At 36.7% G+C, this 26,209-nt stretch overlaps 1 protein-coding gene across 1 annotated transcript in view; it reads left to right on the top strand.

Moving 5' to 3' along the window:
• The first annotated feature begins 21,286 nt into the window (after window positions 1-21,286).
• The window catches only part of MEOX2 (mesenchyme homeobox 2), a 65,178-nt gene continuing 60,255 nt past the window's right edge, over window positions 21,287-26,209 (top strand). Inside the window, exon 1 of the mRNA XM_082662327.1 lies at window positions 21,287-22,049. Coding sequence (XP_082518453.1) covers window positions 21,536-22,049 — 514 coding nt within the window. The 5' untranslated portion in view covers window positions 21,287-21,535. The remainder of the gene's footprint in view (window positions 22,050-26,209) is intronic.

Genomic DNA, 26,209 nt, shown 5'->3' with positions numbered 1-26,209 from the left:
CTCCATTTACCTGACATAGAATACTTCATTAAATCCTCACTCCAGTAATACTTCTGATATTTTTTCACTTTCAGATGAAGACACTGAAGTGCAAAGAGATTAAATATCATGCCCAAGGTCATGGAACAGAATTTAGTAAAGCCAGGATACAGACCTAGATTCTTAAACCCTGGGGTCCCAAATGTATTAATCTGCTGCTTCCCATAGGAATCTATGGATTTAAGTAAGCTTAACTGAAACAACTAGGGTGAAACACTTTTCAGCCCTGTAATATCAATTATAAAATCTTTAAGTGCTTAGAGAAAGTAGAAAATCAACAAAGACTTTATGTCATAAATACATAGATTGCAATTTGAAAGTATTGGACATTAGTCCTTGCCTCCAAGAGCTCTGCAAACTTGGGCAAAGTATTAACCTCTGTGGTAAATTGATTGAGAATAAATACAGGCATACTTGGTTTATTGTCCTTTACTTTATTGTACTTTGCAGATATTGTGCTTTTTTACAAATTAAAAATTTGTGGCAACCCTACATCAAGTAAATCTATTGGTCCCATTTTTCCAACAGCATTTGGTCACTTTATGTCTTTGTGTCACATTTTGGTAATTCCCATAATATTTCAAGCTTTTTCATTATTATATTTGTTACGGTGATTTGTCACCAGTGATCTTTGATGTTACTGTTATAATTTTGGGGGGGATGCCATGAACCATGACCATATAAGACTACAAACTTAATCAGTTAATATAGATGTTCTGACTGCTCCACCAGCTGGCAGTTCCCCATCTCTGTCCCTCTCCTTGTGCCTCCCTATTCCGAGAGACACAACAATATTGAAATTAGGCCAATTAATAACCCTACAATGGCCTCTAAGTGTTCAAGTGAAAGGAAGAATCACATCTCTCACTTTAAGTCAAAAGCTAGAAATGATTAAGCTTAGTGAGGGAAGCATGTCGAAAGTCAAGATAGGTTGAAAGCTAGGCCTCTTGCAATAAACAATTAGCCAGGTTGCAAATGCAAAGGGAAAGTCATTGAAAGAAATTACTCCAGTGAACACATGGATGATAGGAAAGTGAAACAGCCTTACTGCTGATATAGAGAAAGTTTTAGTGGTCTGGATAGAAAATCAAACCAGCCACAGCATTCCCTTAAGCCAAAGCGTGATCCAGAGAAAGACCCTAACGCTCTTCAATTATGTGAAGGCTGAGAGAGGTGAGGAAGCTTCTGAAGAAAAGTGTGAAGCTAGCAGAGGTTTGATCATGAGGTTTAAGGAAAGAAGCCACCTCCATAACATCAAAGTGCAAGATGAAGCAGCAAGTGCTGATATAGAAGCTGCAGCAAGTTATCCAGAAGGTCTATCTAAGATAATTAACGAAGGTGGCTACACTAAACAACAGATTTTCAAAGTAGACTAAACAGCCCTTCATTGGAAGAAGATGCCCTCTGGCACTTTCATAGCTAGAGAGGAGAAGTCAATGCCTGACTTCAAAGTTTCAAAGAGCAAGCTGACTCTCTTGTTAGGGCCTAATGCAGCTGGTGACTTTAAGTTGAAACCAGTGCACATTTACCATTCTGAAAATCCTAGGACTCTTAAGAATTATGCTAACTCTATTCTACCTGTGCTCTATAAATGGACCAACAAAGCTTGGATGACAGCACATCTGTTTACAACATGGTTTACTGAATATTTTTAAGCCCACTGCTGAGACCTACTGCTCAGAAAAATATATTTCTTTCAAAATATTGTCAATATTGTCAATGCACCTGGTCACCCAAGAGCTCTGATGGAGATATAAAATGAGATTAATGTTTTCATGCCTGCTAACACAACATCCGTTCTGCAACCCATGGATCAAGGAGTAATTTTGACTTTGAAGTCTTATTATTTAAGAAATACATTTTGTAAGGAATTTCATACATAATTCCTTTCCTCTGATGGATCTGGGCAGAGTAAAATAAATTGAAAACCTTCTGGAAAGCATTCACCATTCTAGATGTCATTAAGACCATTCATAATTCATGTGAAGAGGTCAAAATATCAACATTAACAGGAGTTTAAAAGAAGTTGATTCCAGCCCTCATGGATGACTTTGAATTCAAGACTTCAGTGGAGGAAGTAACTGCAGATGTTGTGGAAATAACAAGAGAACTTGAATTAGAAGTGGAGCCTGAAGATGTGACTGAATTGCTGCAATCTCATGATAAAACTTAAATAGATAAGGAGTTGCTTCTTATGGATGAGCAAAGTGGTTTCTTAAGATGGAATCTAATTCTGATGAAGATTCTGTGAAGACTGTTGAAATGACAATAGACGATTTAGAATATTACATAAACTTAAATGATAAAACTGCAGGGTTTGAGAAGATTGATTCTGATTTTGGAAGAAGTTTTACTGTGAATAAAATGCTATCAAGGGCTTCCCTGGTGGCGCAGTGGTTGAGAGTCTGCCTGCCGCTGCAGGGGACATGGGTTCGTGCCCCGGTCCGGGAAGATCCCACATGCTGCGGAGCGATTGGGGCTGTGAGCCACGGCTGCTGAGCCTGCGCGTCAGGAGCCTGTGCTCCGCAACGGCAGAGGCCACAACAGTGAGAGGCCTGCGTACTGCAAAAAAAAAAAAAAAAAAAAAAAAATGCTATCAAACAGTATTGCATGCTACAGAGAAATCATTTGTGAAAGAAAGAGGCAGTCAATGTGGCAGACTTCTGTTTTCTTCTTTTAGGCTTGTGTTTGCTGCCCCATCCTTCATCGACCACCGCTCTGATCGGTCAGCAGCCGTCAACATCCAGGCAAGACCTTCCACCGGCAAATAGATTACAACTTGCTGAAGGCTCAGATGATGATTAACAGTTTTTAGAGATAAAGCCTTTTTAAATTAAGGTATGTACATTATTTCTTAAAGACAATGCTATCACACACTTATAGACCATAGTATAAACATAATTTTTATATACACTTTAAAACAAAAAAATTCATGGGACTTGCTTTATTGTGATATTCACTTTATTGTGGTGTTATGGAACAAACCTGCAATGTCTCTGAGGTATGCCTGCATACTCCAAGTAAGAGTATTGTTTGTTCTGTTTGCTTTTTGAGAAGCAATAGTTGATATATGTAGAAGACTAAGTAAATAAAGTATATAGTTTATTACTGGCAAAAGTGAGTCTTGGACTGGGCCTTTAAGCATTTAGAGAGCAGAAAAAAAAGTGAAAAAGGAAGGCATGTATTGCTATATCTTTGAGTCATATCTATCTAGTGATGAATATGCTCCTGTCTTTAAACAGGGAAGACACAAAAACTTTAATGAAACGCCACTTAAAAAGATTTAAGTGGGGCTTCCCTGGTGGCGCAGTGGTTGAGAGTCGGCCTGCCGATGCAGGGGATGCGGGTTCGTGCCCTGGTCCAGGAAGATCCCACATGCCGCGGAGCGGCTGGGCCTGTGAGCCATGGCCGCTGAGCCTGTGTGTCCGGAGCCTGTGCTCCGCAACGGGAGAGGCCACAACAGTGAGAGGCCCGTGTACCACAAAAAAAAAAAAAAAAAAGATTTAAGTGGATCAGATTAGATTTGCATTTTCCATTTGAGGAAGGAATATTTATTTTGTTTTTCCATTGCAAAGCATGCCAGGTATAATTACTTGCTTAACGTTTAAGCTCAACTTTATTTCCATGGTGTTAAAAAGGGTATTTATCAGACTACAATCTGTGCCTGAGTGTAAGGTGATTTTTTTTTTCCCTAGGGATATGCAAAAGAGAGATCTTGGCCATTGTGGATTTATAAACTTTGAGGAATGTAGGTAAATAGCCATATGTCTATTTATATTATTTAACCTGTCAAGTTTCAATAACATACTTAAATTAAACCCTATGTAAAATAATATATTATTTAGAAATGTTGCTATTTTCCACTCTCCACTTTTATGGAATGCTTTCATTCCCTATATTAGATTGATTAGTGTTCTTCCAAAATTCATGTCTACCTGGTACCTCAGAATATGATCTTATTTGGAAATAGAGTATTTACAGATGGTACTGGTTAAGATGCGGTCATACTATTTAGATTAGACTGAGCTCTAAATCCAATATGACTGGTGTACTTATAAGAAAAAAAAGAGACACAGTGAACAAGGCCACATAACAATGGAGGCATGAGTGATGTATCTAGAGCCAAAGAACATCAGAGATTGCTGGCTCCCACCAGAAGGTATGAAGAAGCAACAAAGGATCCTTCTCTAAGTGTTTTCAGAGGGACCATGGCCCTGCTAACACCTTGATTTCAGACTGCTAGTCTCCAGAACTATAAATTTCTCCTGTTTTATACTACTCAATTTCTGGTAATTTGTCATAGCAGCCCTAGGAATACATTTACACTAATATATGTACACTTTTAATATACATTTCAACACCAGTGCATTCATACACACAGGAGTCACTTTTTGAATCTTCCAAGGCAGTTTTCAAGAGTACATAATCCTCACCTTCTTCTATACTTTTGAGACACAGAACTTTTAAAAACTTCATAATTCTTTCACATGAAATTTTATCTCACTGTTTACGTACTGGTTGCACAATATTAAGACATTATTTTTCCTAGAAGTGTATCTGCTTGATCTCACAACTTAATCATTCCCTATTTTAAAGTAATTTTTAAAAGACTTCTTTACAGGACTCCAAACTAATTAGATATCTAACACTTGTAATTCTGAGAACATTTCCTGGGAAAAAATATTAAATCTGTGTTAAATTTCTTTTCCTTTTTTTTTTTTTTTTGCAGTACGCGGGCCTCTCACCATTGTGGTCTCGCCCGTTGCGGAGCACAGGCTCCGGACGGGCAGGCTCAGCGGCAATGGCTCACGGGCCCAGCCACTCCGTGGCATGTGGGATCTTCCCGGACCGGGGCACGAACCCGTGTCCCCGGCATCGGCAGGTGGACTCTCAACCACTGCGCCACCAGGGAAGCCCTCTTTTCCTTCATTTTTTTATCACTCTATTATGGGTGATTTCTATAAGGAGTAAAATTATTATTATCATCATTTACTTTATTATTGATTGAAGTTACTTCAGATTAAATGTCTTTCCAAAGGGTGGTTTGTAGTTCAAAATAAAGTGAGTGACCCACCCATATGTGACTATGCAAGGATTCAAAGATCCAAAATGTGGCTTCCTATTTCCTCTAAGAAAATATTGGGAAAACATGCTACCTTAAGTTTAAGCAAACAGGAGAGTTGCTTGATTGAACTTAATGGTCAATTCTTGATCATTTTATAGAATGATGAAGTGTGATTTAAGGTTGACAAAGCAAGTTATAAATTTGCATGAAAGAGTGAGTCTTTAAAATTCTGATCTGAAGTCCAAAGTACTTTCTTCTGATACGTGTCTAAAAATTGCATGTTTAACAACTTTCTGAGGTCTTAATGAGAGAGTTGTTTAGTTGATTTTCTTTACGAAGTTTTTATTGGTCAGAATGTTGATACACATATTTTGATTACATTATTACATATTATAAAATTTAGTAATTGTATTATTTATTACTTATGTATTATAGAATTGATTACAGATACATAAGGAGAATATTGTATATCAAACTCCAGCATCTTTAAACAGTAAGGTTGAAAGAAAAATGTACATGGAAAAGATAAACCAAGACCTCCAAGCAATATTCCTTATTATTATTTACAAATTCTTATTATTCTTTAATAATTATTCTTTAATATCAAAATGTTAATTTATTAAAACTCCACAATCCCATCCCAATGTATAGAAAAGATATGATGACTTTTAAAATGTTTTACAAGTAGCATACTTCTCTCTCTCTCTTCCTTTAAACAAACTCCTTACTTATAGTAACCCTCTCTGACTTCCAAGAAGTATTATTTTTTCCTTATTTTTTGCCTTTTCCAACTAGTTCTCAATTATCCACTCAATAAATACTGACATGTATTAAGTAATGAGAACATAATCAGTTTCTTTCCTTCAACATTACCTTCTCAAAAGTTGCTTCTTCCTTAGGAAGAAACAAACAAAAGGATTTCCACTATTTTTGCCTCTCCTGTAGATAACTGCACTATTTTCTTTTTTCTGGCTATTGTACAAATTTTTGGAAAATGCTGCATTCCCTTCTTTCCTTTGCATTCCGGATCCAAGAATACTGTGCTGAAACATGTCTATATGCTGTTAACTATATCCTTTTCTGAGTCTTTTCTCAAATATTATCTTCCACAATAGCTCTACTCTACTTGAAACTATTCATCACCCATTTATAAAATTTTTCTCATCTCTTGGCTTTCAGAATAGTATGCTATGTCTGCCACTTGCTTCTCTAATATTTCATCTGACAAGCCTTCCTTTTGGTTTTCAATTCTTTTCTTGCTCTCTGTGAGGCTACCAACGCTGAACTCTTATTTTTATATTGTTACCTTTTATACTCTCAGAAAGCTCATTCATCATCATAACTTCAATGATCACTTGGCAACCAAGTCTTTTATCCTTACTTCTAATGTATGCTCCAGTTCATCTAATAAAGGGATCTATTCAGTAAGCAAACATCAGCTCAAATCTCATGTATTTAATATAAAACTCACCACCTTCCTCTCTAGATGAAATCCCTTTTTGATGTTTCCAATTCTGTCAACTACAACAACGTTCTCCTAGTCCCAAAAGAATGGACACCATGACCATTAATAACTACTTTTCTGATCCTAAAATATAATCAGTTGACAATTCCTATTTATCTAACTTGCTGCCCAAACAATGCCTAAGCACTCCCTCTAAATGAAATTTCAAACTTCCTTCAAATTTATGCTGTTTTATCTTCCTACAGAAGCTTTGCAATTCTAATACATAAAACCTTTTTTTTACATAAAGGATGTCTGTTTTAATATATCTAGCTTCCTCATGTATATAAATCTTCTCTTACTAAAAATACAGCAAGTTTCCTTAGGAGAGGAATCTGACTATTCTTTTAAAATATTACCTTTATGATGTGCACTTCTTTGGAGCTCTTTGGGCTTATATCATTTCTGACTTAGTTGAATTATTGGATTATTAACAATTTTCTAGCAAAGCTGGGTAAGTGTTTAATAATTAAAACCCAAAGTTTTAGTACAGAATGAGCAATTATTTACATATGACATATTTAAAATAAAAAATGAAGTCCAACAGGAAAAGATAAAGCAGAAGAAAAATCTGTAACATTTTTTTTTCTGCGGTACGCGGGCCTCTCACCGTTGTGGCCTCTCCCGTTGCGTAGCACAGGCTCCGGACGCGCAGGCTCTGAGGCCATGGATCACGGGCCCAGCCGCCCCGCGGCATGTGGGACATTCGCGGACCGAGGCACAAACCCGCGTTCCCTGTATCGGCAGGCGGACTCCCAACCACTGCGCCACCAGGAAGCCCTGTAACATTTTTTTTTTTAAACCTAACTGGTTGTCACTTATTTCCAGAATCAATATAACCAAATGCTGGCAAACGTAGGGATCTGTATATCCTTTAGTGCCTATTGAAGTAAACACTGATTCATGTTTTTAAATGATAGAAATTTATTTTTATTTTAAGGTATATTTTTGACATTTTTAACCTGTATTTTTCCACTATAGAACAAAATTATTAAAATTAACTTGAAGGTTTTCATTTTCACTAAATATAATGGTAGAATATTCATGCTTTATATGTACATTCTCTCTCAGTTAAATCAGTAATGCTTGTCTTCATAAATATAGAAAATGGTTTTCATTTTATTTTTATTAACAATTCTTGCTCAATATTGACATGTCTTGATTAAAAGTGTAATTTGAAAAAAAAGTGTAATTTGCTTTTATGGCACATGGTTATTTTTATTTACCAGTTATATAATTGTCAAAATCTATGATGTTAAGGAAACAATTGTGGACATTTGTAATAAACATAGACTTCTAAAAACGCTAACATCAGTCTAATCTGAATTTTGTAGCTCATTCTGTGAATATTCATATTAACATGACTAAAACAGAGAAAAAATATTTTTATTAGGAAATATTTTGGGACTTACCTCGTGGCTCAGTGGTTAAGAATCCACTTGCCAATGCAGGGAACATGGGTTCAAGCCCTGGTCCGAGAAGATCCCACATGCCGTGCAGCAACTAAGCCCTTGCACCACAACTACTGAACCTGCGCTCTAGAGCCCATGAGCCACAACTACTGAGCCTGCACGCCGCAACTACTGAAGCCCGCGAACCTAGAGCCCATGCTCCGCAACAAGAGAAGCCACCGCAGTGAGAAGCTCACTCACTGCAATGAAGAGTGGCCCCCACTCACTGCGACTAGAGAAAGCCTGTGCACAGCAACAAAGACCCAAATCAGCCAAAAATAAATAAATAAATTTATTTTTAAAAAAAAGATTCATTGTTAATTTTACATTTCAATGAATTTCCAGCCTGATTTAAACTCTGACGATGCCAAGGGTATTTTAATATTAAAGATATCAATAACATTATCTAAGTCATATACTAGAGATGGAGGAGGTAGGGAGAGAGAGGAGAGGGAAAGGGAGAGAGAAAGAGGATGTTTCTTTACTGCACATGGATATTAAACTGTGTTTTCTTGTGCAGTACATTCACTATCAAGTAAGGAAAGGAAACTTCTTTGGTATGTGTTAGAAATTTGAATGTGCTATTTTTGCATTGTTAGTTAAATAATATATTTCCCAAAATGATATCAACTGGGAGAAAAGGGTAATAGTTTGAGCTCTGCAGTAGGTGTGAAAATCTCAAGATGCTGGAACTCTGTGAACTTCTGCTTTAACACTGTAGCATCTCGTGCTTCTTAAACAATGGAGGGCATCATGTGATACTCTGAACTTTTCCTTGTCATACATTAATATGAGAACACCTTCTACTGTTCTGACCCCCAGTAAATATTGAACCTTGCCATTGCCAAAAAAAAAAAAAAAATCCCTTGCTCAATCTCTACTTTCACACATGGGAGAATTGGTTTCAAATTTACAGTAACTCAAACCATTAAGGACTATATTTGTCCAAGACAACACCTTAGTTTATACTCCAGACACTGTCATGCAGCCAGTGTAAACTCTCAGTCTTAGGTGTAGTGCACTCCATATGCTTCACCATACTGTACGGGCAGACAACTGAATCTTTTCACATTTGAGTCAATTCAGATTAGTAGTTCTGAATTGGAGATAGCATAATAATACAGTTTTAGACTGATGGATGTTATTTAGAAAGAGGAACAATAGTTTCTAAGGGAAAGGTATAACAAAGATAATCACTGTATTTGACACAAGCTGCCAGTCAGTCAATAATTATATGATGATTATTTCTATACATGATGGAACTATTTAACATGTAAAAAGTTTATTCAAACCGCAAAGACTTTTTCTACTTCACAGGACATCTTTTAATTGTATAGAAATAATAATGTTGTTTTCTTGATTATAAAAGTGACATAGCTTCATTATAAAATTAAAAAACAACTTTGAAACATGTGAAGAAATAATACAAATATCTACTAATCTCACCAACCAGAGATAACATTCATTAAACTGCTGTCATTTTGAGTATATCTATTGATATCATATATTTGTGTATATATAATATACATGACAAATATATAATATATACAAACCAAAGATGTATGATGTGGTTGTTTTTGGAGCATCTTTTACATATGTTTGTAGCCTGCTTTTTTTCTTAGAATTATATCATAATTCTATATTATTATTAGCTTAGAACATGATTTTTAATAGTTGCACTATATCATAATGATTTATCGTAAAGCATTTAATCAATTTTATTTTTAAATGTACATTTTCAATACAATGAATATCACTTCAGACAATTGATTATATACAAACTTTTTGATATATCTGATTATTTCCTTTGAATATATTCATCTGAAATTATTGAATCAAAAGTTAACATTTACTGCTGATTTTGTCTTGGTAATCTGTTTTAACTACGCTCTTACCAGTAGTGTATGAGATTTATTATTTTCCTAAATCCTTGTCATGGTAACTTGTTTCTTAAACTTTGTCAATTTGGTAGAAGGAAAATGCTATCATCTTTACCTTGCATTTTCATTACAAGTAGCTTGCAATATTTTTATATTTCTTGATCATATGTATTTTTTCTTTGATAATTTAGAAGTTTTTGTCATTTGCCCCCCTTTCTGTCTGGCAGTCTGTTTTTTTTGGCACTGAATTCTGTACGGATTAGGTCCTTTTTTGGATTGTGTTAAGTAACACTGCGCTGTTCAGATCTTATGGAGATGTTCCTCATATAGATTTTTTTTCTCTAATTTTGACTTGATAAATATAGGGTTATTACATTAAAATTTTCTCCACTGAAAGTATTTCTGCAGTCATAAAGTTTGACAATCTAACTTTATATTTTTTTTAAATAGAAAATCTGAAGGAACTGATGACTAACACTTGAAGACAGAAATAAAATAATGTGGTTCAAATATTTACCCCAGGAGTGTGCCTATCAAATAAATCAATGAACCAGGAAAACACAGGTATGGCATTTCAGGGGCCATCTTACTGGGTGGATTGTATATATTAGTGAGATTAGTGGTTTTCAGGTTGTGTCCCTAGCTCCTTTGTTTCTTTGTAGGTACTACCCACAAACCTGTGGTAAGTGAGGAGAAGGCAAAACACTAGGCATGTGCTACCAGATTCCCTTTACCTGAGTCTGTCATAACTATTCTGCTTCTCTCTGTTAACTTCACATAGTTGGTTCTATAATGAATTTCTTTTGTAACAGAAGAAAGAGGGTCCTTCTGATGATTAGGGTTCTGAAATGACTGCTCTAGTAGGTTTTTCTTTCTTTGTGTTAAATTATTTTGTTATATCAAGTTCTACTGTAAACCACCAGAAAAAACTTTCTGGAACTAGGAAGAGTTTCAATTCTAAAATAATAGAAATTTTAATTGGCATAATAAAATGTAGGTTCATGTTTATCTAATATAGCTATCTCAGATTATTCAGGCATAGATGATGTAGTGAGTTCTGAACATTACCTATGTAACAATTAGCTTACTTTTAGCTTAATTCATATACACAATATATAAATGAAGCATAAGTTATATACATAGATGTTAACTCTTAAGTTCTACAATGTTACTTATTTGGGGGTATTTTGTTTCACCGTTAAAATGTCTTAATTGTCTGGAATTCAAGGGGTTGCATATTTCAACAGAATGGAAGGTAGGATTAGTCCACTTGTTATCCCACTAAACATCTGCTATTAAAAAATGTTCGTTACCTTTAAACCAAAGCCTAGATCCAGTAAAACCTAAAATAAAATGTGCCAAATGCTACTATAAATTTATTCCAAAGTACTATAGTTAAGCAATGTTAGTTAGCTTCTTCCTTAGAACTTAATAGTCCTTTTGGCCATACTGAAGAGTTTTTGTCACTCACCCCAATTTCTAGGTTTTATATGCTGAGAGGGTTTTTACAATCATATTTGGAAGCAAGTAAAAAAGTCAAGTGAAATGTGTGTAACCTAAATGTATGATCATTATGTACAAAATGCTGAGAATAGAGTTACATTTATCGTTAGTATATCATTTACTCATTCAACAAACATTTATGGAATCTTGTCTTAAGACAAGATGTTTTAAGATATTAGAGTGTTAATTAGGGAAATAGTGGAATGAATAAATATATATAAGTAAATACTTCAAAATTTTTTACAGGGACTTCTTTTTAGATAGAATAAGATCTTTAGGATAGATGATAATGAAAATTATCATTATGATAACAATATCTATCACTGATACACACACACACTTACCAGACTTAGATTGACTTGCTAGTTTGTCAACATGAAATTATAGAAATAAACATTTTTATTTAGAAATGAGAAAACCTAGACCCAAAAAGTTAATTAACCTGGCCACAAAGTGCTAGTTAGTGACAAATACAAGACACAGCCCAAAATGTCATCTTCAAGTCTATGCAGTGAACCATTACCAAATGGACAGTATTGACCGAAAATAAAATACAACATCTGAAAGGGAATGAACCTAATTTACACATAGAGACTGGTGTCCCAACCTGGCTTCAGATACTTGAAGACAAATTCCCCAAAGAATTTGAACCACTCCCATTGTGTGTGGACACAACTATTGTTCTAAGTCCAGTGACAATCAGGTATGAACTTCTGCTCTGGAACAAAGAAACAAAGCAAAAACTACAAAAATCAAAAACAAAACAAAACAAAATTGAAGCTGGGCTGAGCATTTTATCTGTTAATTTTCATTGCAGTTAGAGTTGCAGTTACACTTTCCTGATATGATATAGCAGCTACATGGGTTCTTAAGTCCAAAGATAAAGTGAAACTTACAGATCTAAGTGTTCTGCTGAGTATGTTTATTGAATACTTTGTGCCAGACACTGTACTAGAAAAACATTAACAAAATATTTCAGGAGGACTCAAGGGATATACAGTTAGTGGTGTAAATTAGGCCTATTAGGAAGAAATTTGAAGTCTGCCAAAGCCTGGTGTGGCAGAAACATTTACTGCTCATCAAACAGCCATGTGCTTCAGAATATTTTCCAGACCCCTTGCAGGTATATTAGGCTTTGTTCTGGCCTACAAGCTGTAAGTAAAAATGACATGTATCACCTTTGCATCAAAGTGTATAACACCAGGTGTGTGACCCTCCACTTCCATCTTCCCCTGCTATGGAGTCTTGTTATGGAGGAACATGTTGAGATGACTATTTCACAAGGTCAGTATCTGCCTGGAGAGCCAACCATCTTGCATCAAAATTTGCAGGATTAAGAACGAAACTTTTGCCAAGGGAATAAGATGTAGAAGTTAACTCATTGTGGCAGCATTGTCTAGTTCATCATGAATAATACACGGCTCTTTTTTTTTCTGCAAGGGCTATTGCTAAACAAACTCTTTCAAGCATATCGATAGTTAATTAACAGTGATGCTCCTGATGCACAGAGAAATAATTGAATGTCTTCAAGTCGGATGTTTTGCCACTCCAGGGATTTCCTGTGTTTCCTTGAGGTCTTGTTCTGGAGATTTCCAGGTGTGGTACCACATTGTGAAGCTCCTAATCATGGGGTCAACAGGATCAACTTACAGAGAGATTTCTTACATCAGGTCTTACATCATTCTGACAGATCTATATGTAATTTGGTACCTATTTGTGAGGGAGAGAATAAAACAGAGAAAAAGTTAAATTACCTCCTCTAGATCAGCACTGTCTAAGAGAAATATTATATAAGCCACATTTGTAATTTTAAATATTCTAGTAGCTATATTAAAAGAAGGAAAAAGAAAGAAAATTGATTTTTAATAATGTACTTTATCTAGGCCAGTATATCCATCAAATATCATTTTAACATGTAATCAGTATAAAAGGTTATTAATTTCACTTGAAGTCTTTGAAATCTGATGTGCATTTTAATCTTAAAGCATATCTTAATTTAGACTGGTCACATTTCAAATGCTCAATAACCACATGAGGCTGTATTTAACAGCACAGCTCTAGATTTAACTTAAATCTATTCCACGTTTATTAAGTTTATGTTAGGCATTGTATTAGGCACACTCAAAACATTGTTGAATTTATTCATTGTAATATTCTTTTGAGTTAACAAATGAATGCACTCACAGAGTCAGAAAATGATAGAGCTAAAATTCAAAACCATTCTCCCTCCTGCTTCTGGAGATGCTCTAGGCAAGTAGATTGCAGCGGAGAGTCCCGTGTCATCCAACTAAGAACAGTGAGGCCACCCAGTAAGGTAATGGCCTTGGTGATGGAGAGAAGGATAAAGTTAATGAACATTAAAGCGGTATAGTCGGAACTACTGTACCTAATGACTGATTGCATACCGGATGGTGAGAATGGAGGGGCTTGTCGAGGGTGAGTTCCTACTTCTGACTGGAGAAACTGGATTGGCAATGATGCAGTTCAGAGAGAGAATGACATGCGACTTGTTAAGGTGAAGTTGAGATTTAGCAATTTTGGGTCACTGGAATTGCCACTACAGTGCAAGGAACCTAACCCATTTTTTTTGTTTGTTTTAGCCATGACTAGGTTATATTTGGTCACAAATGCCACATAATAATGATTTAACACCTGCTATTTAAGAAAAATAATATCTGCATAACAGAACTACACATGGGTTGGCACGTCTTTAGTGTTATTACAGAAAGAGGAACACCAACATCTAATTCAACAACCTCAGATTTACAGCACGTAGAAGCTTCTATGTGCTTCTTTGTATCTTTTTAAAAGATACCCATTTAGCTTTGTCACCACACATGCAACAGTGATGATTTTTGTGGGGTTTCATAGTCATGTGCTTATCTTTGGACCTGGAAGAACAATTCCAAGTGATGCCACCTGGGCCTGAGCCATCTGCCTTGGCAGGGTCTATTAGTTGGTGGTAGGCCATGTACTTTGGAAAATCTGATCTTAATAATCCAAAGCTACTCAGCTCTTTACTCTGATCAAATCACATCATTAACTGCATAATGCAGGATACAAGAGGTGACTAAGAACAAAACTTGGAGGAATCCAAGCATCTCATAAGCAATTGACAGAGACTACTGGCCGACAGATGGTAACTTGTTATGAAAAAAAGAAAGTAACAGTTATCCTAGAAAGTCATAATTGAGCTATTTTTATTTCTCTATATAAATATTCTTAAAGCTGTTTGCAGTAAGTGGAGATGTTATTGTATTCGATAATGGGTAAAATTTATTTAAATTGACTTTGAGTATGTCTTCACAGACACCTACTGAAACCAGTACATGTAGTCATCTTAAATAAGGTATGTGCAGAAATACTGCTGCAGATTGCTACAGGTGCTCTAGATTAAAGAAAAGAACTGTTAGGTTTCCCACTACTCATGCAGCCTGCTTTCAAGATCAGTAGTAAGATTTACTGTATTTTATCGTAAAGTATTCCAAGATTGTTTGGACTTTTTCAATCATGACTGTTTTCCTGTCCATTAGTTACTTATGCTCTCAAGAATTAGTCTTTAGAAATATGAAATTTGACAAAAGGGATAACTGCAATTCTGAGGTAATAAGGCAAGTTTCATGCAGAATGAATTTGCCAAGCAGGGGGTATCTTTTATAGCCACTCTGTGTTGAAGAGGTTTCAACTGGTACTCATACCTCATGTAGTACGGAGAAAGCTTTACTTTGATCACAGGTCTCCTTGTTAGTAAAAACAAAAACTGTTAGCTGATGGTAGGAGGAATTGCCTTATCCTGAGCCCTTGGGCTCACAGCTGATATTCCTTCTGAGTTCTGGTTAGTGATTTATTCTACCGGGATTCCCTTGTACTTTGAAGTGCTCTAGGATGCAGTTAGCCCAATACTTTTCTTTATCCCCCTCAGTCACTGAAAGCTGTTGAAAACCAGCTATTCCCTTCCCAAATACTAGTACCCCAACTTAGCAAAAATCATCCTTTAAAAATAAATAAAATTTAGAAAAACAATTGACTACACTGAGTATCAGGTTACATATTTGCAAGCCGAGAAGGCAACAGTTATTCAGAACCTCAAACATTCAGTAGCTTGCACATTTCTAGGCATTGACCACATCTGCACCTACATTTCACATTATGCACATGTGATTACTTGAAACTGTTTCTCAAACAGTATTTTGTTTTTATTACTTTTGTCAAAAATATAAATGCCACATATATGTTTAAACATAAACCTTTCTGATTACTTATTTGTAAAATTCCACTTAAACTAAAACATGTTCCTGGGATCCTTTTACCATTATTATAAGTGTACATGGCTTATGAATTACAAATATAGAATTATTTTCTGCATATTTAAGCTTATCTTATTTCTCTGCCTTTCCCCCTGTTAAATACTTTCTTCTGGTTTTCCCTTGACCTAATCTGTCCTTTGATCATCCTTCTAATTTCTTAGGTCAACTGAGGCATAAGCAGATATTTGTCATTTAGTCATTTTCATTCTTGTTTTGATCCATTTTTATATGTCTATTACCTTGTATAAAATTACTCCAGATCGTTTCTCAAAATCTTTTACAAATCTGAGCTGAATCAAAGTACTAATATTAAACTCTTAAAAATATTTTGTTATAAGACATCTTGTATTTGGCCTTCACTTTCCATTTTATTTGGTAAGCAAAAAATTTTCCCTTTATCCCTATAAACAAAAATGTTGATATCAAAGGCAGCTGGTCTTTCTTTGCCGAGCCTGAATTATATAAATTGTAGTGTGCAGTTAAATATTTTGGGGAAGCTATACCAGCACAACTAAAACACAGAGGTTTTTAGTGATACAAATCATAAACCCAGGCTCACAATGAAAGAGATACTGTAAGAATAAAACATGCTACAAATTGATGAAGCATGAAAAATAAAAACACATAAGAAAAACCTACCGTAGTGTCAAAATTACATTAGTCATGTTAAACTCTTCAAGTTGGAAAACTTAAAACAGAAGACTAAGGTTTTACCTAAAATTCCCCTGTTTAGTTTTGATTGAATTTTTCTTCCCCAAGATTTATGAACTTGTTCTAAATTCAATCTGCTTAAAAGTATAACATTGCTTTTTATGACATGGGAGAAATGGTTTATTTCCCATAAAATATGGATAGAAATTTAATGCTTATGTGTTTGATGGTATACAATATATAATGTAATAAATAGCATTTCGTTATGGAACTGTCTTGCTTTAGTGTGCCTCTACATCTTAGATATGTAAAGGAGGCAATTTTCAACTATAAAAATTTAAGATGCATACTTTATCAATAAAAATAACATACAAGTTGAGTGCAAATGAAGATGTAGGAATTGAATGTAATTTTTCCTCATATGCATCATTTTAAAGTAATTTTGTTGAATAATTCTGGATTTAAGACATGTGGACAAAAGGAAGTTCAGTTAGAAGTTTTTGAAATTTGAGAGGTAGTCATTGTCTTCCTAATTTGAACACCCCCGCAAAAAAATATATAATTAGAACTTCATGAAATGTATGTGGAAAGCAACTGGAATTAGGAAAGATTGCATATATTTTGAATTTTTAATTAAATCATAAATTTAATATTATCAGTCATAATCTATATTTCATGCTAGTTTTCAGCACATTATTTACTATATGACACTTGAAGAAAACCACCAATTTCTAAAAGAAATCATAAATCTAATTGTAGGAAGAGAGAGACATTAGAAAAACAAAATATGCTGAATATTATTTTATACTTTTCAGAGTAATGAATAGGTATTCATATCTTCTAGTATATGTAGAAGGATAGCAGATTTTATTGTGAAAGCACCAATTATTATGTAAAAATAGTAATTTATTTAAAAAATCAATAAAATATATAGAATCACTAAATAACATGCAATAGCCAAATTTTTCCTTAAATTTTATAGTTCATAATTCCTGGAGAAAGCCAATTCTAAAGTTTTGTAAAATGGAGCGCATCATAAATCACATAAATTACCATTGAGTATTTAGCATCTTTTAATATATTTTCAAAATTCTTTATTTCAAAATAACTGACTTTATTTCTTGGAAAAGTGTAGCAGAAATAATATTTATACTCTCAACAAAACTTTCAGAGACAAATTCTGGTTTCAGCATAATCTTCCGTACTTAAATTCATATATCATGACTATATGTTACCAAGGCAATTTTATCTAGCAGGTAAAATTCAAAATAAAGTTGTATAATATCTGTAGCTAAAGATCATTTTTAATTTATAATATTTTTATTCCCATCATATCTCATGTCACAAACTTACAGAAGAATGGCAACTCTTAAAAGAATCGTCATGAGTCTTAGAATTTAAACATAAATTTTTCAGCTTGCTTAATTTAAGTTCTTTTCCCCTTAAAATATTAATTAAAAAATACCTCTGCCTTTACTACTGAATATCATTTCATTAAGCAGAAGGAATCATAGATATACACATTTATCAAGTTTAAAGAGCTTAGCACATGTTTAAAATAATTTTGATCATGTTTTCTACAAAAGATGAGCAGCTTACATTTTTCATATATTCAGCCTCTTGTTATAATGTGCTGCTTGATATCAAAATCTTGCATAAAATATTATTAATGTAACATTTTTCACAGAAATTCAAGTATATTGTAAATATATGGTAAATACTATGCTATATGTAGTTTAAAATGAATGCTATAGAAATTCTCTAATAAATTTGGTAATTTTTACCATTCTCCATGAAATTAGCCGTTTGAGGTAAAAAGGCATCTTTCAACATTGGGTTTTATAGATGTAGACATTGATGTAGCTATTATAGAAAATGCTAGGATTTTTCCTGTTATTATTGCATTTTAAAAAAATTCTCTATGGCCTAGAAAATAAAAGTTAATATTTTATGTTTTTCCAAATATTCTAAGAAATGAAACTTCTGAAAAAAAACTTTATGGAATAATTAGTATATATTTAGAAATTCAGAGAAAACAAACCAGTCATATTTAATTCTGGAATGTATCAAGACCTCCTTTTTTTACATTTTTTTCCTTTGAATCACACTTTTTCTCTTCCAAGTAACATTTTCCTTATATTATACTTTCTATTAGACATCAAGTTTCCTGATATATGTTTTGGGTCTACATTTAAAAAGACCTTTTCTGCTAGCTTTCTTTTAACTGTGTGCCTTTCAGAGAGACTCCTTTCTTTTCTAATCTTTTCTAATTTTTCTTCACCAGACTTTTAGCCCCACACTCAGCTGCCTGACTGAGACAGGTTGTAGAGAAATTTCTGGACATGTTGTTAACATCTGACACAGTGAGAAAAAAAGCCAGCACAGTCACAAGGCAGGTTCAAGGAGAAGTGGCAGCTCCTGGAGGGAGAAACTTGTGTGTGTTTGCTAGTTGCTGGTTACCTGCAACACACTGGTTAAATTCAAATCCATTCATTTCTCGTGTCTCTCCCTCTAAACCACTGTAATGCAAACCAAAAGGACCTTTATGGATGTTTTTTATTGATGTGTGCAAATCAAGTGTATCTTTTAATTAGTCTTGTCTGACATTTTCCACAATACTTTTAGTAGACAGTATTATATAAATATGTCTGGTGACTTTATGGAGGTGGTTGCCTAAATTTTTCTTTGGATAAAGCCTTTAATGCTTTCACCCAGGATCCGTAGAGGAGCTACCCGAGTTTGGGAAGTTTAGTGCTGCTCTTTGTACTTTAACTTTTAATATCAGAGCACATATTGAAACCATAAACACAATGAAAATTCAAAAAATATTCTGACTATATTAGAAGAATATATCCCCTCCTTTTTTATCCTTAAAGAGCCAAGGGCGTGGGGAGTGGCAGGAAGAAACATTCTTAAGATCTAAGCCCTGGACGCCATCCTGCGAGCGCTTAAAACCCTTAGAAGCGTGCAACGTGAAGAACACCCCCTTTCGAAATCTAAAACAATATTAGATTCCCAAAACATATCGGCAAAGAAAGCCTTACCGTCAAACGCTTGCAGCAGGTTCCAGCTCAGACCCAGACTGAAAAGTTGAGCAGCTGGTGAACAAAAGTTTTAGCTTTTTTTTTTTTTTTAAACGAAGTCTGCAAAACTAATTTCCCTCAAAATAGGGCTCAATTTCCGTTAAAGAAAGCAGCGCTTACAAATCTCAGAATTCCTGATCACCCCCACCCTATCCCACCTCTGAGCACTGGAAAACAATTCGAACTTTCACACGGATGTAAAGGTTTATTGCAAAGCCACTATTCTACAGGACAACTTAAAAGGAAAGGGAGATGGTCAGGCTGAAGCCTGAGGGACGGGGCTAGGGAAAAGGTTTTGCCTTGGTGACATTTCTCAAAGATTAATCAATACTTTTTCCTAATTCAAACCAGATGTCTGGCCCAGTTTGCTGTACCCATTAATCCCATTAACAACTTCAAAGACCTGGTCCCCGTCCTCTGGACACCTGAGACAATGAAAATAACAGGGCGACGCTGCTGGTGGCACATTTGGGGTCCCGGGCGGGATAGGTGAGCGCCGATATTCTCCTGATGCGACACGTCCCAGGAATGATGCGACTGTTCCTGCAGCTCATTATGAGCGGGCGGCGTGCTTACCTTGTGTAAACGACTTGGCCCCCAGCAGACGGTGTCGTCCCTCAAGCATGTGACGGTATCAAAGCCCAGCCGCCGCTCGCATTAATTTACTGGTGGAAAGTTTTCTAATTCATTTTCTATGATGCAAGATTGTAACCAGGGAGACCCGAACTTTAAGGGATACCGAAGTGCAATATTTTTTCAGTAAATGGAACCATGGCGGGAGGTGGGGAGGGGTGCGATTAGCTGATTTATCTTTGAGCGGAAGAGAGATGGGTTTCTGGAGGAAAACAAGGGGACGTGGGCTGGCTCCTGAGGGAAAAGACTGGAAATGTGCGTGCAATATACACTTCACTTGTGACCGGGACGTAATCGCTTCGGAATACTCCTGATCCAGGAAAAGTTCTTCTTGGTGGACAAGTGGCTAGGAAATGGAGTGGGACTAGGAAATCGGGAGGGAGGACATTTGCGGAAAGCAGAGGAAAAGACCCCACCTGGCACCGCAGGTGAGGATGCCAGAGTCAGGACATCTGCAACTGTCACCGCCCCATGCTTTCTACCACCCCACCAGGTCTCGTTCCTTGCAGCACCGAAAATGGCCCTTTCTTTGCTCGTGGGTCACTTCCCAGCATCCTCGGATCTGACGTCCCAGCCCATTAACAACCCACCCACAGACACCGGCTGTAAAAAGCTAGGAGTGCCCCTGCGCCCAGGGCACGAATTGATGTGAAGTTTGAGAAACTTATCTGAGCGCGCGCCAGACTAGCTCTGGTCTTTTCCCTTAATCCTAGTGCTCCTTTCGTGCTCCTCCACAGTTAGGCGCAGCCCAAGCTTTCCTGCAGGTGACAGTACCCAAGGGGCACTGACAAGACACCTTTCATGAGAGCAGTGAGCAGGTCGGACACTGGGTGCGGGGTTGGGGCTGGGGGGCGCTGCGGCGCGGCCTGGCCGACGGAGTGGGAAAGGGAGCCGCTGCCCGCCGGGGCTCGGGTTTAGGCGCCAGGCGCGCCGCTTGCAGTCCCGGCTGCTGGCAGGGGCGGGCGGGCGTGGACGCGCTGCGTGCGTCCAGCCGGCGATAGGAAGTGGAACTGCGAGCGCATGGCGCGGACTGAGCCGGAGTTTTGGAGGGAGTTCGCATGTGGTCAGCACTGGGCTCCTAAGCCAGCCCCCAGCTCACGTTACACTCTATTTATAACCTCTCAGAGCCGTTTCCCCTTGAAAGCAGTTCTCTGGGACCACCTTCTTTTGGCTTCAACCTCTCCTACTCTTAACATCTGAGTAGCTCGGAGGGAAGCTCCTCCAGGTCCGAGTGTTTATATGTAAAGGAGACTGGCCGCTAGGGCTCAGGACCGGGATTATCCGAGCTCTGCTGAAACGCGGGCGGCTATTGCTTTGGGAGGGGGAAAAGTCACACGGTTTCCAGGGAAAAGTAACAGAGGGTGGCGGCGTTTGGAACCGTCGTGAAGTCTTCTGTCTGGAACCCGAGACTTGCATGCTATGGAACACCCGCTCTTTGGCTGCCTGCGCAGCCCTCACGCCACCGCGCAAGGCTTGCACCCGTTCTCCCAGTCCTCTCTCGCCCTCCATGGAAGATCTGACCATATGTCCTATCCCGAGCTCTCCACTTCTTCCTCGTCTTGCATAATCGCGGGATACCCCAACGAGGAGGGCATGTTTGCCAGCCAGCATCACAGGGGGCACCACCACCACCACCACCATCACCACCACCACCACCAGCAGCAGCAGCACCAGGCTCTGCAAACCAACTGGCACCTCCCGCAGATGTCCTCCCCGCCAAGCGCGGCTCGGCACAGCCTCTGCCTCCAGCCGGACTCGGGAGGGCCCCCGGAGCTGGGAAATAGCCCGCCGGTCCTGTGTTCCAACTCTTCCAGCTTGGGCTCCAGCACCCCGACCGGGGCCGCGTGCCCGCCAGGGGACTACGGCCGCCAGGCGCTGTCACCCGCGGAGGCGGAGAAGAGAAGTGGCGGCAAGAGGAAAAGCGATAGCTCAGGTAAGGGCGCGCCGGGCACCCTCGGCGAAAGGGGGCGGAGAGATGACTGGGAAGATTCTCGCCCTAGAGTGAGGCGGCGGGCGTCATGGTACAGGTCTTTCCTCCCTGGCTCCTCGCCGCCAAATTCGGCGAGGCTGCTTTGGTCCTTTTATTTTGGGGGCACGTGTTTCTCCGAGCGCAACACTCAGCCAACTGCGTTAAGCTCTCCAAGATTCAAACTAGTTTACCAGAGCGTTGAGAAAAAAGGACAAGTGACAAGTATGTGAAATCGATTGCGAAGCGTGACCTTCCATCTGAGCGATGGGGAGAGGATTGCACCCTGGGATGCAGCGTCCGCTGGCCGTGCGTGCGGGTGCCGTTCCTTGACTTTTCCATTGCAAGTTCCCGACTGAGTGGCTAGATTTTTCCCATCGTTAACTGGATTTCCAAATTATTGCACAATAGTTGGAACTTGCAATGGAACTTGGCAGAGCATATGAGAAAAAAGTTTTCGTTGTGTTTTTTTTTTTTTAATTCTGATTTCAGAGTTCTTTAAATAGCACCCTATTCCAAATGGTAAAAATTTCCCTTTCTTGGGGAAGAAGACAGTCTAGGAATTCAGAGGATTTTAAGGAATGTAAGAGAATTTTAACTAAATACATGCTCAGACCCTTGAAGAAAGACGATTCTTAATAGTAGTTGTATTTATGTGATGCTAACAAAAAAGACAATCTAAGTTTTTAAAGTGGAAAGTAAAATTCTCCTCCAGGTGAGTATTATCGGAAACAAGTACTGGGAAACAAACAGCAACCCGGGTAGCGCTGGTACTGGAGGGTGTGCGCAGGAGGCACAGACCTACGTGGGGATAACTTGAGCCGCCACGCAAAAAGGGGAACCTTACTGAATGCGGATGCCTGAAGGCAGAGGCTGCCAACTAAATTTTAGCAGTCCAGAGAAACTGAAGTTTTGCAGGCAACTCATCAAAGCCCTGACCTATCCGTATCCTTATGAAATTGTTAAAAGATGCTTTATAATTAAGGAGGTTGTGAGTTTTCTTCTGTAGCTATAGTGCAGCCTGCGTTCCGTCTTTTCGTAAGCTGTCGTTTGTTTAATATAATATTTACATATTTTCTTTCTTTGCGGAATTGGTTTAACAGTCCTGGAAGATAATTCCAGATATTGGTTTGAAAGACTGAAAAATGTCTATCCTTTATAATGCTTTAGGTAAGATCCCACATGAATGACAATGAATGAGCCGCATATTTCATGTTCTTTTGCAGCAATGGTATCAGTTATTCTTAAGCGTTAGTATGGGATGGATTCTTCTATCACAGACTTAAAATCTGACTTTTACATTCCAAGGTCGGGTGAACTTCTAATGCCCCATCACAAATTAGTTAATATCCAAGAAAGTTGCCAGCAGTATCACTCATTTTAATGGTTTTTACTAACCATAAGTGAAACACCCTTCAGACAGAGAGTTAAAAGGTTAATCATAGCAAGGTTTCCATCTTCATTAGAAAAAAAAAAGTCAATTTTAGAATGAGATCATTTTATAGAGTTAGCATTTGATATCAATATAACTTTTCTGGGATAAGAGGATCCAAGGTCAGTTTGGTTAGCGGCACTTTAGCATTTACCAGAAGCTCTTACTGTTCATTTTACTTTCTGCAGTGAGAAACCTATGTGATGGATTGTTTCATATGCTGCCTCAACTGAACCAATGCACCTAAGTTTCATAGGGCAAATTGAATTTTCATATAGGCATATGTTATTTTGGTTGAGGAGAAATAAGGAAAATGGGATCTAAGAACTGGTTCCCTTCAATTATTTTAATAACAACTTTCTTAAGAATATTGGTTATATTAACAGTGCTACCCTCCTTTGGTGGGAAATAACCATATAGCAAAATACGTTTATTTTTTCATGTTGAAGCTGGCAATTAAAGGCCTGGAAAGACAAACAAAAGTTTTCATCAGCTACATAAAGTATTAATAGATTACATCTTGAGCGGGAAATACAATTAGCCATCACCAAGGGTAGAATCACTGGGGAGTTAGAATGAACATTTTCTTTGATGGGATATTTTGAAAGAACTCTTGGCTATCTAAAAAGAAATATAACAATAGTTTCTGGTTAAATATCTGTATACTCTTTGAAAATAAAATTTAATTAGCCAAATTCAATATTTTAGTTAATTAATATTTGTTAGGTCTTTAGCTAGATTTAAATTCAAGGTAGCTTTTTCCTGGAATGATATTGTATTTGGTCTTCTATAATTTATGTTCACAGTTATTTCATTTCATATTATTATAAGGGCATCTTGAGCTAGCAGAAACTAAAGCAAAGTACAAAGTCAGTGTAATATTGGTATATTGTTAACACATATATCTCTCATTACTTATAGCATAGTTTAATGTTTCGGTATTTCCAAAAAACTATATTAAAGTAACTTCTGCACTCTTGAAATTTTAAAATTGTATTAGACAAAACTCACATCATGCATTATAGAGACCATTTATATTTTGTTAGGCAGTTTATAATTTCTGTGTATTTCTAGTTGAGAGTAAATGTAATACATAAACCCAGGGCAAAGTCGGAACCAAAATTCTGTATCCTTGCATCTCATACCCAGATTGTATGAATATGTGTATGTGTGTATGACTGTGTGAAATTCTAATGGAATTTTAAGCCCTGGAAAACAACCCCAATATTTATCCATGGTACTGATGCTAAAACTATAATATGTAACATTTTCCAGTGTGCATTTACATGTGTTCCCCTTCCCAAACACACATGGACACACGCATATACAAACTCAAGAAGTTTGAGGGTCTAGAAGCAAATATTTATGGACTTTAGGCTTCCACTATAGTTTACTGACAATTGAAAACAACGAAGTTTAATAGAAAATCACACTATTTTTTTATATGTGTTAAGCATATTTGCAACTTTGAACCTGCTTGTGCTTTCCAGCACTATTAGCAAAACCAACATCTGCCATGCCTTCAAAGCAACTCTTAAAAATCAAAACTTTACAACTGTACTTAAAACAATCTATAGAAAGCAGGTGATTCTGAAAAAAATGTCTATAAATAGTGTGAATTACTTAGCTTCAGTTACTTTTGATTGTTCACCAAGCAATGTAGTAATAAGTATAATACTGCCTACTTTCAGTTAATATCACCAAAATAGATTAATCAATCTAACTTTAGTTTTTATGCAGGTAATATACAGTATAAATATGTAAGTATTTTATATTCAAATTAATTAATTTTATAAAAAATCAAAATTATATCAAAAAGGAAGGGAGTGATTCGGGGGTAGTGATTTTACAAGGTTTTGAATCAGATTCTTGTAAAATTGTAAACATTTTATTATAGCTACAAGATCATAAAATACTTGTTGTCAAATTATGTCTGTCTGTATGCCTGGCTCTGCAGAATGATACACAAGTATTATGTTAATATGCTAGAAATTAAAATACCGAGTAGTGTCGTACCTACCCTAACTCTAGAATTATATTACACTTTTTTCTTGATATTTCTATCGTCATGTTTTCTGAAAGAAAAAAAGTTACTTTATTATTCATCCCTGTGTTGCTGGATGATGACTTTTTAGCATTTGCTTTAGAATTTAAAATACAGTCTTTTGGATATAGATGATTATAGGACAGTACTGAAGAAATTAAGGGCCTCGAATCTATGGAATTTAAAAAGTACCATTTTCAGTCTTTTTCTTGGAGTGGTAGATTAATTTTAGGTGTGAACATTTTTAAACGATGACCTGAGATAAAAAAAACTGCTAAGTACCATTGACCTACATGAGTGTTCTCAAATGATTACGCTCAAAAGTCAAGAGCAGCAACTCGTTTAGAATCAAGGCGCTTTATTGTGGAAAGTCAGCAATGGATGGAAGGAAGAATGCAAATAAATACTGAAATAGTTTCCATTTCTCCGTAAATATCTTTATAGTTGATTTGAAAAGGAAAAGCATCAAATGTAATACATGACACTGCTAAAACATTCATTTGGGTTAAAAAGCCTTTACCAAGTATTTAAAATTTTAATCTTTTTTACAGTAATTATCAATGGAAACCATTATGTTGGCACACAGTAAGCTGATCGCCACTAATAAACTGAAAAACGTATTTTAAACATTACTTTGTTTGTCTGTGTTTG

The sequence above is a fragment of the Grampus griseus genome (genome assembly GCF_964374135.1).
Source record: "Grampus griseus genome assembly, chromosome: 9".
Taxonomy (NCBI): Eukaryota; Metazoa; Chordata; class Mammalia; order Artiodactyla; family Delphinidae; genus Grampus; species Grampus griseus.
Note: the sequence above shows the minus strand (reverse complement) of the source record. Positions and strands in the feature narration are given on the sequence as shown.